Source organism: Nematostella vectensis, chromosome 13 (assembly GCF_932526225.1).
Source record: "Nematostella vectensis chromosome 13, jaNemVect1.1, whole genome shotgun sequence".
NCBI classification, from domain to species: domain Eukaryota; kingdom Metazoa; phylum Cnidaria; class Anthozoa; order Actiniaria; family Edwardsiidae; genus Nematostella; species Nematostella vectensis.
In genome coordinates this window covers 8,679,059-8,696,523 of record NC_064046.1, presented here as the reverse complement: position 1 = coordinate 8,696,523, position 17,465 = coordinate 8,679,059, and the positions used below count along the sequence as shown (strand labels likewise).

Below are 17,465 nucleotides of genomic sequence, written 5' to 3'. Positions count from 1 at the left end.
AAAATTCAGAAAATGTGGAAATAAAAAATTGATTTTTATCAATGGTTAGAGCAAACAAAACCTTCAAGAAACAAGCGATATAAGTAATTAAGTAATTATTCGCTTATAGGCACAAGCGCATAGCGGTAATAGTCCCCGAGACGCGATCACCATTCACTGTCTTACTGTCATTGCTACGAGGTTTCTATATTTTGAAAAAAAAAAATAAAGAAATAAGGTTTATCCACCCCAACAAACTGTAAAAATGATTTAGATTATTCATAGTATTTTAAACTATGCCTAGGGCGCCAGTCTCAAATTTTGGGTTTTCGTGTGGCGTCACTGGAGTCGATCTTTTGTGATTTACTACAAACCAGGTGACACGCTCAAAAGGACATGTTGTCCATATGCAAATGAATCAAACAATGTGCAATGAAGCAGTTTATCAAAATATTTTCCCAAAACTTTTAATATTTTCCAAATAAGCCTGTGATAAACATGAGAACGATTTTGTTTTTAAATAAGCCATATTGGGCAATTCGTTTTCGAAATTGATTATTTTATTTACTTTTTGGAAACTATCTGATTCAAAGCTCTGTTTTCCTTGCCCTCCCCTCTCCTATCATTGCAATCTTTGCCAATGATGTAATGCATATTTCGGCTTGATACATATTTCGGCTTGAAACACCCTGGAATTCGATCGCTAGCAACTGGCTGCTATAACATCTTGAGAGAAAATTTCCTCTTCCTGTTCGTTGAATTGGTACAGATTTCACCGAGCTTATTGCAGAATACGACACCCTTAAAGCTAGAACTATTGAATTTATTTCGTTTGATCTTCTTGTTCTAGTATCTGAATGAAGTAACCTTTTCGAATGCAGCAGCGGGAATTAGAGTACCATTCGACAGTTCGTAGAAATATTTAGAATGAGGCTTTAACAGAGACCAGCTCGTAGTCGACGAGAAATGTGAGTATTTCATCGCTTGTAGCACGACTTTGATATGTTGTAGCTTTTCTATAGTTTTTGATTTCAACCTATTTTACCAGTTTCTTCGAAACTATTATTTGCGATGATCTTTAATCTTAATACGCAATATCGATTTTTTGTGTGGACTATCTAGATTCTATATTCAGGCCCCTAATTATGAATTACTTTTAAAAGTATTTCAAGAACCATTCTCAAACATTTGATAAAAATCACATTAAAGGTTTGAAAATTTGTTGTTATTGTGCCGCTGTGGAAATAACTTCTGTGAAGTTAGCAACTTTCCGGTCAGTTGCTAATGCTAATGTTGCTAAATTAATCCGTTAGCTAAAAGTAATATTTCATCATCAGATTATTTCGAAGATTCAATGTTAATCCGATGATTCCAAGAAAGACAAGTTGCGAGTTTATTTGTGCGATTTTGCAATAAAATTAGTGACTTTGGCAGACTTTTTGAACTGAATTTGAATAATGGTATTTTAATTATGTTAAAACTCATTGGACATTTCGAGGGGGATACCCTTTGAATTTTATTTTTTCTCTTGATTGACATTGCAAGGTTTCAACAAAGTTGTTTTATTACATTCTTAGATCAACATTCATTCTGAAAACACTATGGCCCAAGGGGGGGGGGGGGGGGGGGGGACTTGGGGAAAAACAGATGGGGGTGCTCGACAGCTATTCAATTTTAACCCTAAAGGATAGCATTAAGGGCGTGGTCAACAACAATTCTCACCCATAGCCAAGAGATAGCACATTGGGTGTTGTTGAAGGAATTTTTAACCCTAAGAGATAGCATAAAAAAAACCTGTTTTAATTGACTGACGGATCCTGTATTTTTATGTTACTGACAATAAAGCCTGAAGTATCAACCGATCAGTTGACCTTTCGAGCGATTGGGCCACCATTGGAAAAATCCTAAAACACCCCCCTAAGAGATAGCAGTTGGTAAGAATTTAATACCCTAAAAGATAGGGCAAGCACCTATGTATTTTCTGGAGAGTCCAACCCCGGGCACTATGGTGTCTCAAGCTGTTGTAGGGAGGGGATTGGGGTGGGGAAATTGCTGTCAATCAAGAAGCCACCCTGATGCCACAAGCCACTGCCAACTGTTTGTTGTTTGGAAAGCCATTTAATTGTTGTTGTTTTTGGTCTTTCAGTAAGAACTGTGACCATGGCATGCTCATGTGCATCTGCATGTTCCCACCAAACACATTCTCTACAAAACATGCTGGGCTCATCACCAGCAGTCTCTGTGTCTGAAGTTTCCGTTCTTGACAAAATTGAAATAGAGAGACCATTGACCAGGGAAGCTAGAAACATGGGTATTGACCCACCTCCAGGTAATAAAAGGTCACTATGGAGTCTAAAATTCACAAATCGCTTGCCAACTAAATGTTTTCTATATTAATGCTGCCCTCTCTTGCCCCCTCCCCCTCCCCTTTGGGATGGCACCCACCCCCAAATAAGAAATTTTAGTGAATACTGGATCCCCTTCAGGTACGTAGCACCCAAAGAGCCAAGGTAGGCCAGTTTTCACTTATGGTATCAGGCCTGTAGCCAGGATTTTGAGCGTGGGGGGGGGGGTCGTTTACCCATTTGGCGGACCGTTTTCTATTAGGTAGCTCACCCTAGCTTGCAGTGGTACTTTCCTTGATAAAACCTTCCAATCAACCCCCTGGATATGGGCCTGGGTATGAAATGTGAAAGAGTAAAGGTGGAGTTATCTACAGTTTCAAAACCTTTCTATGGCACCAATTTTCTCATAATGCTCTTGATAAAATGCTAAAATAATATTTCATTCCTTATTTCTATTTTTCAAGCTCAAGAGAAGACGGTTATTGAATTGAACCTTATACGTGAAATAAGCGATGAGTTTGGGTCTTGTTGGAGAGAGCTGGGACGATTTCTGCTTAAAAAGGAGTGTTCAGTTGAGAACATAGCTGCTGATTATAACAAAGTCAGTGAAAAAGCCTATCAAGTTCTTCTCCTGTGGAGGCGAGAACAAGGATGTAATGCAACCATCATGAGACTATTTAGCGCACTCTTGAACATCGGAAAAGACAATGTTGCACAGAGGCTGCTGGCTTACCTACCATCAGACTTGGCTAAGAGATTGTCAGAGAAGATGCTAGGGTTTGTCAAGTCTTCAAGAAATATCAAATGTGCAACTTGGCCCAGCATTACTCTGAACATTCCTGAGCCGCTGAGAGATTTGAAAGTAAATCAAGAAATGAAGTGCAATGATATCAGCCAGGTAGGTGTTGGTGTTTCTTGCCTTTTCCTCAAATACTTTTATGGACGTTCCATAGGTACAGCTTGTGTGGTGCAGTGTGTTAGTACATAGCTAACTGTGCAGGTGGTCCCTAGGTACAGCTTGGGTGGTGCAGTGTGTTGGTGCATGGCTCACTGTGCAGGTGGTGCATAGGTAAAGCTTGTGTGGTGCAGTGTGTTAGTGCATGGCTCACTGTGCAGGTGGTCCCTAGGTAATGCTTGTGTGGTGCAGTGTGTTATTGCATGCCTCACTGTGCAGGTAGTCCATAGGTACAGCTTGTGTGGTGCAGTGTGTTAGTGCATACCTCACTGTGCAGGTGTACCCTAGGTACAGCTTGTGTTGTGCAGTGTGTTAGTGCATGCCTCACTGTGCAGGTGGTCCCTAGGTACAGCTTGTGTTGTGCAGTGTGTTAGTGCATGGCTCACTGTGCAGGTGGTCCCTAGGTACAGCTTGTGTGGTGCAGTGTGTTGGTGCATGGCTCACTGTGCAGGTGGTCCCTAGGTACATCTTGTGTGGTGCAGTGTGTTGGTGCATGGCTCACTGTGCAGGTTGTCCCTAGGTACAGCTTATGTGGTGCAGTGTGTTGGTGCATGGCTCACTGTGCAGGTGGTCCCTAGGTACAGCTTATGTGGTGCAGTGTGTTGGTGCATGGCTCACTGTGCAGGTGGTCCCTAGGTACATATTGTGTGGTGCAGTGTGTTGGTGCATGGCTCACTGTGCAGGTGGTCCCTAAGTACAGCTTGTGTGGTGCAGTGTGTTAGTGCATGGCTCACTGTGCAGGTGGTCCCTGGGTACAGCTTGTGTGGTGCAGTGTGTTAATGCTTTTATGGGCTGTGTATGTTCATGTGGTGGAGCTGTGTTTTATTGTTACTGGGGGGTGTGGGCACAATAAAGATATATTAAAAAACTTGTAGCACTGCCACACCATTACTGGTCATTTCCTCATTGCAGAAAAAAAACTTGGGAGGGGGTTTCAGTACAGGGTAGCCATCTAGTTTTTTTGCTACTCATATCACTGTATCTTCCCCTCACCACCCCCCAGCTTAACCCAGCAAACAATTGGAAATTGCGTTTTTGTTCTAAACAATCCAAACATTTCTTCTGCAGATTTATTTGTGCCAGAGCTGCAACTCTAAGCGGAAATACCTTCTTTGTCAAGAAACCTCACCTGATGGCACTTGCTATTGGGCTGCAAGAGAGGTAAGCCCATCCTGAACTGTCTGTCTGTCTGTCTGTCTGTCTGTCTGTCTGTTCGTCTGTCTGTCTGTCTGTCTGTCTGTCTGTCTGTCTGTCTGTCTGTCTGTCTGTCTGTCTGTCTGTCTGTCTGTCTGTCTGTCCGTCCGTCCGTCCGTCCGTCCGTCCGTCCGTCCGTCCGTCCGTCCGTCCGTCCGCCCGCCCGCCCGCCTGCCTGCCTGCCTGCCTGCCTGCCTGCCTGCCTGCCTGTCTGTCTGTCTGCCTGCCTGCCTGCCTGCCTGCCTGCCTGCCTGCCTGCCTGCCTGCCTGCCTGCCTGCCTGCCTGCCTGCCTGCCTGCCTGCCTGTCTGTCTGTCTGTCTGTCTGTCTGTCTATCTGATCAAACATATGCTAATAGATCTGTTTTCTGTTGGTCAGAGTATTAGTATTACGGAGCTCTATCGCAGTAAGAAAAACCTGAGAAAACTTGATGTACTTCTAAAAGACCTGAAGCTTATGCAAGAAACCATCGCAACCCTGATTGATGTCATAGGAACTTTACGAGGACACCTTAAAAATCGTGATATCAGTTTTTGTCCAGACACCTTCAACTGCTCTGAATGCGAGAAAACACAAATTAAACAAGACCTTATTCTGAAAGAGCTCGAACTTTTGAACTATGAACTTGTAAAGATGCAGGGGGCTGAACAGAAAGTGCCTATCTCAGGAATTCCTACAGAAAGAATTTATAACCTTGCTGAGCGAGCTTATAATGTCTGTGAGGAACACAAAAAGATGCACGAGAAGAGGAAGGAGTTGAGGAGACGGTACAGCCACGCAGTGCTGGATACCGTGGAAGAGAAGGAAGAGGGAAAGGGCTTGTCGACCAAGAAGACGCTAGCTAGACGCTGTAGTCAGGAAGTGTTGGACGCCTCTGACACCGAGTCTGAAGATGATCTTACAAAGGATATAGAAGGACCCTTAAAGGTATTGTGTACTCAATAATGTTTCCAGGTTTGTCTCCTGTGTAAGTCATGATTTAAAAACATCCTAGTAAAGAGGTTTAAACACTACTGCTTTCTTTGTGATTGGTTTTGACTATTACTGAAGTGAGAATCGGTCAAACACAGAGTAGCATTTTGTCAAAAGGGAAGTATGAATTAGAAAGGTTTACGTTAGCTAACCATTAACATAATGTACTTTACTCATCGTTAAATGCGTCCTTTTACTTCAGTGCATTCTCAATGTGCTGCTTAAATTTGGAAGAAGACGCTCGGTTACGCAGTCCATGAAACAACGAAAACAGAAGAAAACCAAGAAAGTACAGGTACAAGCACAGAACGTCGAACTGTAAAACATAGGAAAACAGCGCGCAATGTAAAACATGGGGAGATAAACCGCAATAACTAAAATTTCGAAGCAGCAGATTTAGTGCGAAGGCGTGGAAATTTTACTGAATTTGAGTTGACCTGCGCAAGTAGATCAATAATATGTCATAGTTACCCCCCTAACCCAGTTTGCTGAATTTGAATGAGGGCCGAAATCTGCGGGTTTGACTGTGTCGTTAAATTTCCGTGATTAGGAGTGTAATCATTTGTTTTCCATCTCTTTGTTTAGCTTGTCTAATTATAAACCCGCTTTCTGTCTTCTAGCGTAACGAATCGGATAAGTCGCAGTCGCGTTGGTATGTCCCCTCCATCCGGGACAACTATCTGGAGGCAGTGGAGGCCCAGTCCCTTCTCACAACCTGGCCGCCGCGGGAAGAATGGAGACTACCTGAATTAGAGGTAAAGTGGAGGTAGTAAGAGACTGTTTGTAATCCTTAAATCGTCCGAAATAACAAGAGGTTAGGTCCTTTGCTTTATGAAATTAAACTATCACTGGACAGACAGCGCAAGTCCCTTTTGGCGCACTGACAAATCGGCAACAAACTACCCGCAACCCTGACCTGACATTAGACACATCAACACTGACCGGACATTAGTCACATCAACCCTGACCTGACATTAGACACATCAACACTGACCGGACATTAGTCACATCAACCCTGACCTGACATTAGACACATCAACACTGACCGGACATTAGTCACATCAACCCTGACCTGACATTAGACACATCAACACTGACCGGACATTAGTCACATCAACCCTGACCTGACATTAGTCACATCAACACTGACCTGACATTAGTCACATCAACCCTGACCTGACATTAGTCACATCAACACTGACCTGACATTAGACACATCAACACTGACCGGACATTAGTCACATCAACCCTGACCTGACATTAGTCACATCAACACTGACCGGACATTAGTCACATCAACCCTGACCTGACATTAGACACATCAACACTGACCGGACATTAGTCACATCAACCCTGGCCTGACATTAGACACATCAACACTGACCGGACATTAGACACATCAACCCTGACCTGACATTAGTCACATCAACACTGACCGGACATTAGTCACATCAACCCTGGCCTGACATTAGACACATCAACACTGACCGGACATTAGTCACATCAACCCTGACCTGACATTAGTCACATCAACACTGACCGGACATTAGTCACATCAACACTGACTTGACATTAGTCTTGTTTTGATTCACAGAGGTTGAACAGTGTGAGCCATCCAAGCAGTGATCCGTCCGCACCACAGGTTTCCCGTAAATCTGGAATAGAAACCACCAAGATAGATCAGCTGCCAGGAAATGCTTCCTTCAGAAACCACGCCCGCTCTAGTACCTTTCCGTCTCGCCTTTGTACACAGAGCTCCTCACCCCCCCTGCAGTTACTCGATGACCCGGGTGACAAATGGGGCTCTTTTGGAAGCATTCGGGAGATTCCGGGAGAAGCAAGTCCTGTCGGAGCGCAAAGTCTCCCGTCCGTTCATCGCGATTTTTCACAAGCTGGACGTGACGAGCGTGACAGATGTCACTCGTTGCGTGACCACGACGAGCGTGACAGATATCACTCGTTGCGTGACCAGGACAAGCGTGACATATGTCACTCGTTGCGTGACCGCGACGAGCGTGACAGATGTCACTCGTTGTCTCTTGATAGCGAGTTGACAGATAGCGGTGACGTCACGCCCAGTTTACGTAGCGCTTACAGTGAAGAGACACTGGATAGGGACTTCAGACTCCTGGCCGAGCCATGCCGCTCTACCCACGGGACTAGGGCGAGATCACCGCAGGACAACCTACGGTGGAATCAGGGTAAGTGTCACGTGATAGCAAACTGTACTGCATTACAGCACCGTGATGCATTGCGCACCGGGTTGCTGCTTAGAACAACCGCCAGTGTTTTTGCACAAAACCCGCTAGACTCAAAATATTAAGACAAAGCACAAATACGAAGAAAGCGATTGAGTTAAAGTCACAAAATTGTGTTACCCGGGTTTTGTAGAATGATACTTAAGCGAGTGTGCTCGTGGTTTTCTGGTATACAATTGGCTTTATTTTCATGAAAACTATTTTTTTTATACAATGCGTTGCATTTTGCTTTAAACATAGTTGTCAATAACTGTTTTTTTTTTCAGATATCGACTTATCGGATATCATTTGTGTGTGATCCTAACGCCTCTGGCCCGTCACTCCTCGGCAGATAGTTTAAGGCGCCAGCAATCTCGAGACTCCGCTGAGCACCACGTTTAAATTTTTCGACATATTAGTCTTTTAAATTCTTAGATGAAAAATCCATCAAATGCATGCTTTTTAACCTCTATTAGTATAAATACTGTAGAAACTTGTAATTATATTACATGAGCCATTCTTTTAATATTTTTTATATTTTTATTTAGCAAATTGATTATTTGCAGTAACCGGGGATGAGGAAGTATTTTAGAAAGAGAACTTTATTGCGTGATCATTTTAGTGACCCCTATACTGTAATACCAAGGTCAATCTTGATTGAGTTTGAGATTGAGCGAGTTTCAAATTATTTTAAACGATTAAAATTGTGGCTTTTTATTAGAGATGCGTCACCTTGAGAATGGTAGACGTTTTTATGTACCTACTTTTATGTGTCTAATTTTTGCTGCTGCTGTCATGTACAATAAATATCCATTTTATTGTTGGCCTCTCAGAATTTTGATGAAACAGGATGCGCGTAGATAATGAAGAGACGCGCGTGAACAATCAGAATTTTGATGAAACAGAATGCGCGTAGATAATGAAGAGACGCGCGTGAACAATCAGAATTGTGATGAAACAGAACAGTGCGCGTAGAAAGTGAAGAGACGCAAATGAACAATCAGAATTATGAAAGAGCAGTACGCTTGCATATTAAAGAAACGCGCGTAAACATTCAGAATTATGATGAAACAAAAAGCAGTGCGCGTAGATAATAGAGACGCGCGTGAACAATCAGAATTATGATAAAACAGCAGTTCGCGTAGATAATGCAGAGACGCGCGTAAAAAATCAGAAATATGATGACATAGAGCAGTGCGTGTAGATAATGAAGAGACGCGCGTCAGCAATGGATTGTGATGATTCAGAGAGAAGTGCGCGTAAGAGACGCGCGTAAAAAATCAGAATTATGAAACAGCAGTACGCTTGGATGATAGAGACGCGCCTAACCAATCAGAATTATGATAAAACAAAGAGCAGTTCGCGCAAATAATGAAGAGACGCGCGTTAAAAATCAGTATTATGATGGAGCAGAAAGACGTGCGCGTAGATAATAAAACGCGCGTAAAAACATCAGAATTATGAAACAAAAAGCAGTGCGCCGCGTAGAGAGACGTACGAGAACAATCGGAATTATGAAATAAAGAGCAGTGCGCGTAGATAATGAAGAGACGCGCGTGAAAAATCGGAATTATGATGTAATAAAGAGCAGTGCGCGTAGATAATGAAGAGACGCGCCTGAACAATCGGAATTATTATGAAAGAGCAGTGCGCGTAGATAATGAAGAGACGCGCGTGAACAATCGGAATTATTAAATAAAGAGCAGTGCGCGTAGGTAATGAAGATACGCGGGTACAAATCATATTATGAAACAGAGCAGTGCGTGTAGATAATGAAGAGACGCGCGTGAACAGTCAGAATTATGAAACAGTGCAGTTTGCGCAGATAATGAAGATACGCGCGTAAAAAATCAGAATTATGAAGAAACAGAGCTGTGCGCGTAGATAGTTACGCTCGTGAACAATCAAAATTATGATGAAACAGAGCAGTACGCGTAGATAATGAAGAGACGCTCGTGAACAATCAAAATTATGATGAAACAGAGCAGTACGCGTAGATAATGAAGAGACGCTCGTGGACAATCAAAATTATGATGAAACAGAGCAGTACGCGTATTTAATAAAAAGACGCGCGTGAGCATAAGAATTGATAAAAGAGAGCATTATGCGTAGAAAATTAAGAAACGCGCGTGAACAATAAGAATTACGAGCAGACAAAGAGCAGAACGCGTAGAGATAAATAAGAATTCATCACCTCGTTTTAATTTCTTTAAAAATAATCTTTTAATTGAATTTTCACAAATGATAAGATACATAAAAGAAGTATAAATTTTAGGTACTTAACCACCTTTTCAAATTATTCTTGTGCGCTTCCGCACAGTTCTGTAATTAAATTTTGTCGCCCAAAGCGGGTAAATAAATAGTTAAATTTCGACAAGAACCCAGACGAAGGCGTGTGTCGAAAACACCGCACCCAAGGACGGAGAAAATTAGCGATGGTTTCAGGCATTGTGGTCTTATTCGCGGATAGTGGTGTTACGACCGGTCCCACGTAGCGTGACCGGTTAGTCCCGGTTGTGTGACAGCGCTCAGTACCTGGTACACAGGTATCCCATTTTACTAACATGCATCCGGTGTCATCGTCATGATTGCGTGACGGCGCATTCAAGTAGAGTTACAGGGTTGTGTGACAGTGCTTGGTGATTGTGTGTTTATTGGCGGACCTCCAAGCCCTCGCATGGTACACAGGTATCCATTCCCAAAAGGCATCCTGTGTTGCTGTCATAGAACCGGTACATCTCATCCAGGCTTCTGTTCCCATCTACGATCTGAGAGGTACACCGCATGAGTATCTGAATTTAACAATCCACCGTTTTCGTTAAATGTTATCGTCGCATTTTCTTATTAAACTGACTGAAAACAGTTTTATTAAGCTAAGTTGGGCGTAAAATTAAGAAGAAATAAAAAAGAGTTGCCAGACGACAGGAGTGGATTAAGTCATTGTTACGTTGACTCCAGCTATGGGGCAGGGGTTGTCTAGTTTTTGAAGTTGCCGTAGCTAAAAATGTTGTTTTGGGTAAAACTTCCACTTTATCTCCTCAAACTGCGGTCCTGTATTTGCCTGTCGCAGAGAACACTTACCACGACAGGGGCAGGGACGGGAAACTTTTTCTCAATCAACCAAGCCTCATGGCGATCATGCAGTTCCTTGAGCAAGTCCTACGGAAAAGATATCATCAAGTATCATGCTGTTCCTTGAGCAAGTCCTACGGAAAAGATATCAAGTATCATGCGGTGACTTGAGCAAGTCCTACGGAAAAGATATCATCAAGTATCATGCGGTGACTTGAGCAAGTCCTACGGAAAAGATATCATCAAGTATCATGCAGTTCCTTGAGCGAGTCCTACGGAAAAGATATCAAGTATCATGCAGTTCCTTGAGCAAGTCCTAGGGAAAAGATATCATCAAGTATCATGCGGTGATTTGAGCAAGTCCTACGGAAAAGACATCATCAACTATCACGCGGAGACTTGAGCAAGTCCTACGGAAAAGATATCATCAAGTATCATGCAGTTCCTTGAGCGAGTCCTACGGAAAAGATATCAAGTATCATGCAGTTCCTTGAGCAAGTCCTACGGAAAAGATATCATCAAGTATCATGCAGTGACTTGAGCAAGTCCTACGGAAAAGCTATCATCAAGTATTAAAGGCCATTGATTCGTTCTGATGGAGAAACAGGAAATATGCGCAAACGGTAATTGAACATTATTAATCGAGGATTTGAGAAAGCTGGTTCAGAGACAGTACTTATGCTTGCAAATGCAAATAATCATTCTAAAGAAACAATGAGCAAAGCGCGCGAAGTAAATAATAGAACGTCATTAATTGTATTGTGATTAAACAATGAGCAAATGGAAAATCATTTAGCCTCACCAATTGGAATTGTGACAAGCAATTAAAGAAATCAAGACAGACTGACCATTGAAACAGAAGTCTCCTCTGACCGACATCGCTGTTTGATCCGCTCCATGCACTTCTCGGGTGTAGTTCGTAAGTAAACTGAAATGAAAGGACGACAGTGCATAAGATACATACAGGCAAACATACTATCACAGTCTTCCAAGGGAATTAAACGCATACAAAACGCTCAGGTCGATAAAAGTTTATATCATGGTTCGCGTCAGCCCCTTATAACATTTCAATGTTTGCCAAGGAATGTATAAACTAGCAAATAAAACCAAGCATTAGAATACATTGGAAAGCAACAGCAGACGTCAAATTGCTAGTCCTGCCTTGAAAACGTCTAGCTGTACCCGTTGAGCACTAGCATACAGACATCTTGCTACATGATGCCTCTTTTGCTATATGCTGGTCATAAAAGGAAAGTCTACACGCTTGTCTGGGCTGGAAAGCCTCTAGCTACACGCTTATCTGGGCTGGAAAGCATCTAGCTACACGCTTGTCTGGACAAAAAAGCCGCTAACTTTACGCTTGTCTGGACTAAAAAGCCTCTAGCTACACGCTTGTCTGGACTGGAAAGCCTCTAGCTACACGCTTGTCTGGACTGGAAAGCCTCTAGCTTCATGCTTGTCTAGACTGGGAAGCCTCTAGCTACATGCTTGTCAGGACAGGGAAGCCTCCAGCTACATGCTTGTCTGGACTGGAGAGCCTCTAGCTACACGCTTGTCTGGACTGGAAAGCCTCTAGCTACACGCTGGTCTGGACTGGAGAGCCTCTAGCTACACGCTTGTCTGGACTAGAAAGCCTCTAGCTACACGCTTGTCTGGACTAGAAAGCCTCCAGCTACATGCTTGTCTGGACTAGAAAGCCTCTAGCTACACGCTGGTCTGGACTGGAAAGCCTCTAGCTACATGCTTGTCTGGACTGGAAAGCCTCTAGCTACACGCTGGTCTGGACTGGAAAGCCTCTAGCTACACGCTTGTCTGGACTGGAAAGCCTCTAGCTACATGCTTGTCTGGACTGGAAAGCCTCTAGCTACATGCTTGTCTGGACTGGAAAGCCTCTAGCTACGCGCTGTTCTGGACTGGAAAGCCTCTAGCAACACGCTTGTCAGGACAGGGAAGCCTCTAGCTTCACGCTGGTCTGGACTGGAGAGCCTCTAGCTACACGCTTGTCTACTCTGGAAAGCCACTAGCTACACGCTTGTCAGGACAGGGAAGCCTCTAGCTACATGCTTGTCTGGAAAACACTAGAAACCCTGTTGAGCAAGAACACACACAGACAGGACTTACTGATGAGGTCTAGTTGGGGCTGCTCTTTCTCTGTGATCCAGGTGAACCAGTCATTATGTACACCATGCTCAACTGAAGCCATAAGTCCACTGTATAGGAGAACAAATAACAGATAACAGATAGCATCAAAAGGAAATGTACAAGGGAATGCACAAGGAAATGTAGTTTCACATGTCATTCCAACCATACGTTCTAGGGGGATGCTTATGGTAAACAGCTCTGGGAAGGGGACGAAATAGGAAAGGTAATTATAGGGGTTGCTTTCCCTTATACGCCCTATAGTATATCATTGGTAATAGCAAGATATTTGGGGTTCACAGACAGCTTAACAATGTTAGACTTCTCAGTAATCTTATCAATATCTTCATTAGATAGGTGATTCTCTGGACAGTCACAAACTTAGTGTTTATAAAACAGTTAAACTGCATTCTGAATGGCAAGTGCAGTGTGAACGATTACAAGATATGTTTACCTTGCACAGAGGTTATGCTCAAAACAGTAATACCCACTGTATACACTCCTCTCGACCATCTTTATGGGTGTGGTCTGAAATGAGCAATGTCATATCACATATTCAAATAAAGATAAAACAAGTATGTACAAGCCCAACTGACAAAAATTAATTTTACCACCTGTAAAGTTTAACCAAAACATGCCATGTGGTTTTCCTGTTTTGTGAATGAATTCTTTCGTGAGCATTGTTTTTATGCAAATCACAGACTGGGAGAACCACATTGCAGAAGCTGACACCTTGTTCAGCATCATATAGACAGGTTTGTTTAACACACATAACTCAATGTTGCAACCAAGTAGGTGAGTAAATATAGGTAATATGCTGCAGATGGAGATGGGAAATGTATGGTCCACATGAACAGCCTCTGAGAATTCATCAAGATGCAGAAAGGTGCCCATTAAGAGCCATAGCATTGCATGCCCTTACATGAGGCCGTTTGTGGATCTGCATTAGTGTAAGCAGAGCATAAGACTCAAAAAGGAAACTCCATCTCTGGCAGTCCTTGTAGAACAATTCCTGAGAAATAAAAACATGTAGGTAGCCAACAGATTGCTATATATATCACCAGCATATTGAATACCTATAACTGAATTTTTATACACAACAAAAAATTTATTCCTTTCAAGACAATCACAGACAATCCATAAGGGTCCATTAAGGGTTTTGCACTATAAAATGTGAGTAGAACCAGACTTTCAAGTGGTATTTGTTTTCTAATCTCTTTAAACTTGACTAAGATGAAGAGGGTTATACTTACAAGTAGGTTACTCCCGCCAACATTTTGCCACTTACTCACTGGTTCCTCTATAACCTATAGAAAGGTAGTACGAGAACGTCAAAATCACTGGTTCATAAATAGAAACAGGTGCACTACTTACGTAATGTAAAAGTGGTTTTGAATGTACAATAATTTGGTTATAACAATAGACATCTTCTTCAACCGCACTTATTTTTATTTTATTTTTTTCAATTTGGAAAAATCAGTGTGTGTGTGGGGGGATGTCACCCTAATAGTTGCTTTTGCTTCTAGACAATCATTGGTACACAGCACTGTAGACCAGGGCAATCATTGGTACACAGCACTGTAGACCAGGGCAATCATTGGTACACAGCACCGTAGACCAGGGCAATCATTGGTACACAGCACCGTAGACCAGGGCAATCATTGGTGCACAGCACCGTAGACCAGGGCAATCATTGGTGCACAGCACCGTAGACCAGGGCAATCATTGGTACACAGCACTGTAGACCAGGGCAATCATTGGTGCACAGCACTGTAGACCAGGGCAATCATTGGTACACAGCACCGTAGACCAGGGCAATCATTGGTGCACAGCACCGTAGACCAGGGCAATCATTGGTACACAGCACTGTAGACCAGGGCAATCATTGGTGCACAGCACTGTAGACCAGGGCAATCATTGGTACACAGCACCGTAGACCAGGGCAATCATTGGTACACAGCACCGTAGACCAGGGCAATCATTGGTACACAGCACTGTAGACCAGGGCAATCATTGGTACACAGCACCGTAGACCAGGGCAATCATTGGTACACAGCGCTGTAGACCAGGGCCCGGTTCCTGAGAGGCAGGCAAGTGCTATTCCAGGGATAACTTGGCTATTCTAGTCATTTGATTGGTCAAGATTAACATTTAGGAACTGGGCCCAGTAGTGTACCGGTGAGATATGCATTGATCACAAAAACATACCAACCTCAACTTCATCATTCTTTCTAAAATATTTCAGCAACGTGGTTTTTCCACTTCCAATATTTCCTTCTACTGCAACCTTAGAATAGCAAAAGGGAGATGTTATTTTATTTATTGGGTCACTTTTCTAATCCCTTAAGAATGTAAATTAACCCAAGTGCTATCTTTTGGGGTCTGAAACTCTGGAGTGTTCCCCAGGGACTCTGAAGAAAACAACAATTAACAAAGGCCAGTTAGTATGACAGGTGTGGCAATGGTGCAGTCTTCAAAGATAGCACCCAGAGGCATTTGCTATCCTTAAAGCCTTGATCAAACAGGACAACAGTTGATAAGAGCTGGAACTCTCACTGTTTGGCTGTGCTCTCTCATACAATCTCAGACTCATAACGATTCTTATTCACTTTGAGCATGTTACAGTTGCTACAAAAAGTTTTCACCAAAAAGTGAAAATTAATGTGTAATTACGTATTCAGTGATGAATTCTGAAGTCAAATAATTGACTGCACTAATACTAGGATAAAGGTGTACCCACTCTAATCAACTCCTAAATACCATTTGATAGAAACCCTGTGAGAGCTAGAATGAGTGGAACTCTCAGATCTCGTCCCCTACGTATCTGTTTTTGTTTGATAATGCAACCTTTTTGTTATGGAAACCAGTATCACCCACACGTTAACACGAAAACAATGGCCGAAAAATGGAACGGTTTGAAAACGATCCCCAGAGTGGAACAGTTTGAAAAAGATACCTTTTTGTGCCAAGGGGATGAAAACGCAACCTTTTGAAAACAATGGCATGATAACTCAGGTCTAGTCCACTTGGCGCGCTAGTACACATGCGCTGCAGAGCTTGTTATTGCCTCTGTTGTTTCGTGGGGATGGGTCGTATCAAAATGAAACGCTTCATATGGACGCAGATCTTCTTGAAAACGTAACAAAAAGGTTGCGTTTTCAAAAGAAAACAGGTATGTTGGGACAGGGTCTCAAGGAATCTCATAAAGGCTTAAACCGTACCATGCCTAACATTTCTGTCACCTTCCCCCCACCCCCTCCCAAAAGACTGGGACCACTCCTGTGAAGTGAAATTGAAGTTAAACTTACAGTCACATTTTTTCTCTTCTGTGGCAGAGTAAACTGAATGTTGTCCTCTTCCATAGCACAGTAATCAACCCCTCTGATACCATTTGAACCAATCATGTTGATAGCCTATAATAATATAGAGGGAATACATCACACAAAATAAAGGGAGAATATGTTACAGATGTGTCACAGATAACAAACAAAGCCTCGCCTACGGTAAAACATAAATAAAACTATTACCTACTTTGTTGTTTACCCGATCACATTAACGATACGAAAGACGCGGACTCTTCGGTCTTACTATTATAAGCAAATGTAACACGAATTTACACTCGGATGAATGTTTGAGGGGACATCTAAATATACACAGCCTTTGCACATGCAAAGCTGAATATGAAGGGTTATTGTATATGTACTTGCCTTGCTTCGCCAAAGGTGTTTTATTTTGGCGCAAAAAGCGATAACAGCGTGACGAGACAGCTTTTTTTTTTCTGTGGGAAGGAACCAAACATGAAACCACCCATGGCCGACTACCAGACGCGATATCTTGCGCGAAGCGTATTTTAGCATCTTATGGAGCTTACATGGTTATAAAAATTATTCTAAATCACATTTCATCTGTTGTGGATAAATACACACATTCTAGAATAAACAGATCCACAAAAGATTTCAAGCGATGTGTTGTTGTTTTTTAGGCCAACGCTAGCTGTTTTCATCATTTCTCCAGGGACACGGGCGAATGATAGCAGCACCACGTCGATATAAATGTATTCAATGCATTATTTAAACCGTAAAATATCCATTGACAGATGTAGATATGGTGATAAGGCTGTGGAAATCACAGTTTCGTGGTTTGTTTGCTACTCACCTCCCGCCAGATACAAGTTCAGAATTTCCCGCTCTCAGTCCAGCTCGTGACGTCATGCAATCCTGTCACGTGATTCTAGGCCCAGAGCTTTGTGCGCGTGAAAATAGTGCGCGAGAAAAAGTTGAAATGGTATTTTCTACGCCTTTGTGGAAAAAGAATTATTTTGCTAACTTTTCGAGCGTTAGCCCCTCTTTTATTGCACCGACGAAGGGCTAATGCTGGAAACACAGTGAAACCAATGTTTTCACAGAGTAGTAAAACACACCATTTCAATCTCTTACCTTATTTTTTTTTCGCGCGTCCGCGAAATTAAACGGATTTAGAAAAATTGTCACGAGCTTCAAATTCGCGATATTAAATCCCGTGGAAACACCATTTTTCTTCGCGATCGCGAAATTTAAGACTCGCGAAATGTACT

The 17,465-nt window shown here is 42.6% G+C and overlaps 2 protein-coding genes across 10 annotated transcripts; one reads left to right on the top strand and one right to left on the bottom strand.

The window, feature by feature from the left end:
- The first annotated feature begins 664 nt into the window (after window positions 1-664).
- On the top strand, window positions 665-8,504 carry LOC116602146. 2 transcript variants are annotated; one of them, XM_048720557.1, is made up of 10 exons: window positions 665-742; window positions 830-947; window positions 2,126-2,308; window positions 2,789-3,222; window positions 4,348-4,440; window positions 4,851-5,399; window positions 5,647-5,739; window positions 6,065-6,199; window positions 7,039-7,645; window positions 7,969-8,504. In XM_048720557.1, exons 3-10 carry the CDS (start codon window positions 2,140-2,142, stop codon window positions 7,998-8,000), a joined length of 2,112 nt encoding a protein of 703 aa, XP_048576514.1. In that variant the 5' UTR covers window positions 665-742; window positions 830-947; window positions 2,126-2,139; the 3' UTR covers window positions 8,001-8,504. The 2 variants fall into 2 exon arrangements, with proteins under 2 accessions (XP_048576514.1, XP_048576513.1); XM_048720556.1 differs by having other exon boundaries at window positions 672-947.
- A 1,375-nt stretch (window positions 8,505-9,879) lies between these two features.
- On the bottom strand, window positions 9,880-17,118 carry LOC5518513 (deoxynucleoside kinase). Of its 8 annotated transcripts, none has more exons than XM_048720631.1 (11): window positions 17,048-17,118; window positions 16,600-16,672; window positions 16,201-16,305; window positions 15,105-15,179; window positions 14,146-14,199; window positions 13,815-13,904; window positions 13,347-13,420; window positions 12,875-12,963; window positions 11,602-11,681; window positions 10,763-10,840; window positions 9,880-10,473 (listed from the first exon to the last, which is right to left on the bottom strand). In XM_048720631.1, exons 1-11 carry the CDS (start codon window positions 17,101-17,103, stop codon window positions 10,333-10,335), a joined length of 915 nt encoding a protein of 304 aa, XP_048576588.1. In that variant the 5' UTR covers window positions 17,104-17,118; the 3' UTR covers window positions 9,880-10,332. The 8 variants fall into 8 exon arrangements, 6 of the variants coding, with proteins under 6 accessions (XP_048576588.1, XP_048576589.1, XP_032219135.1 ...); XM_048720632.1 differs by lacking the exon at window positions 17,048-17,118 and adding an exon at window positions 16,819-17,041 and having other exon boundaries at window positions 16,600-16,670; XM_032363244.2 differs by lacking the exon at window positions 16,600-16,672 and having other exon boundaries at window positions 17,048-17,102.
- Window positions 17,119-17,465: the final 347 nt, after the last annotated feature.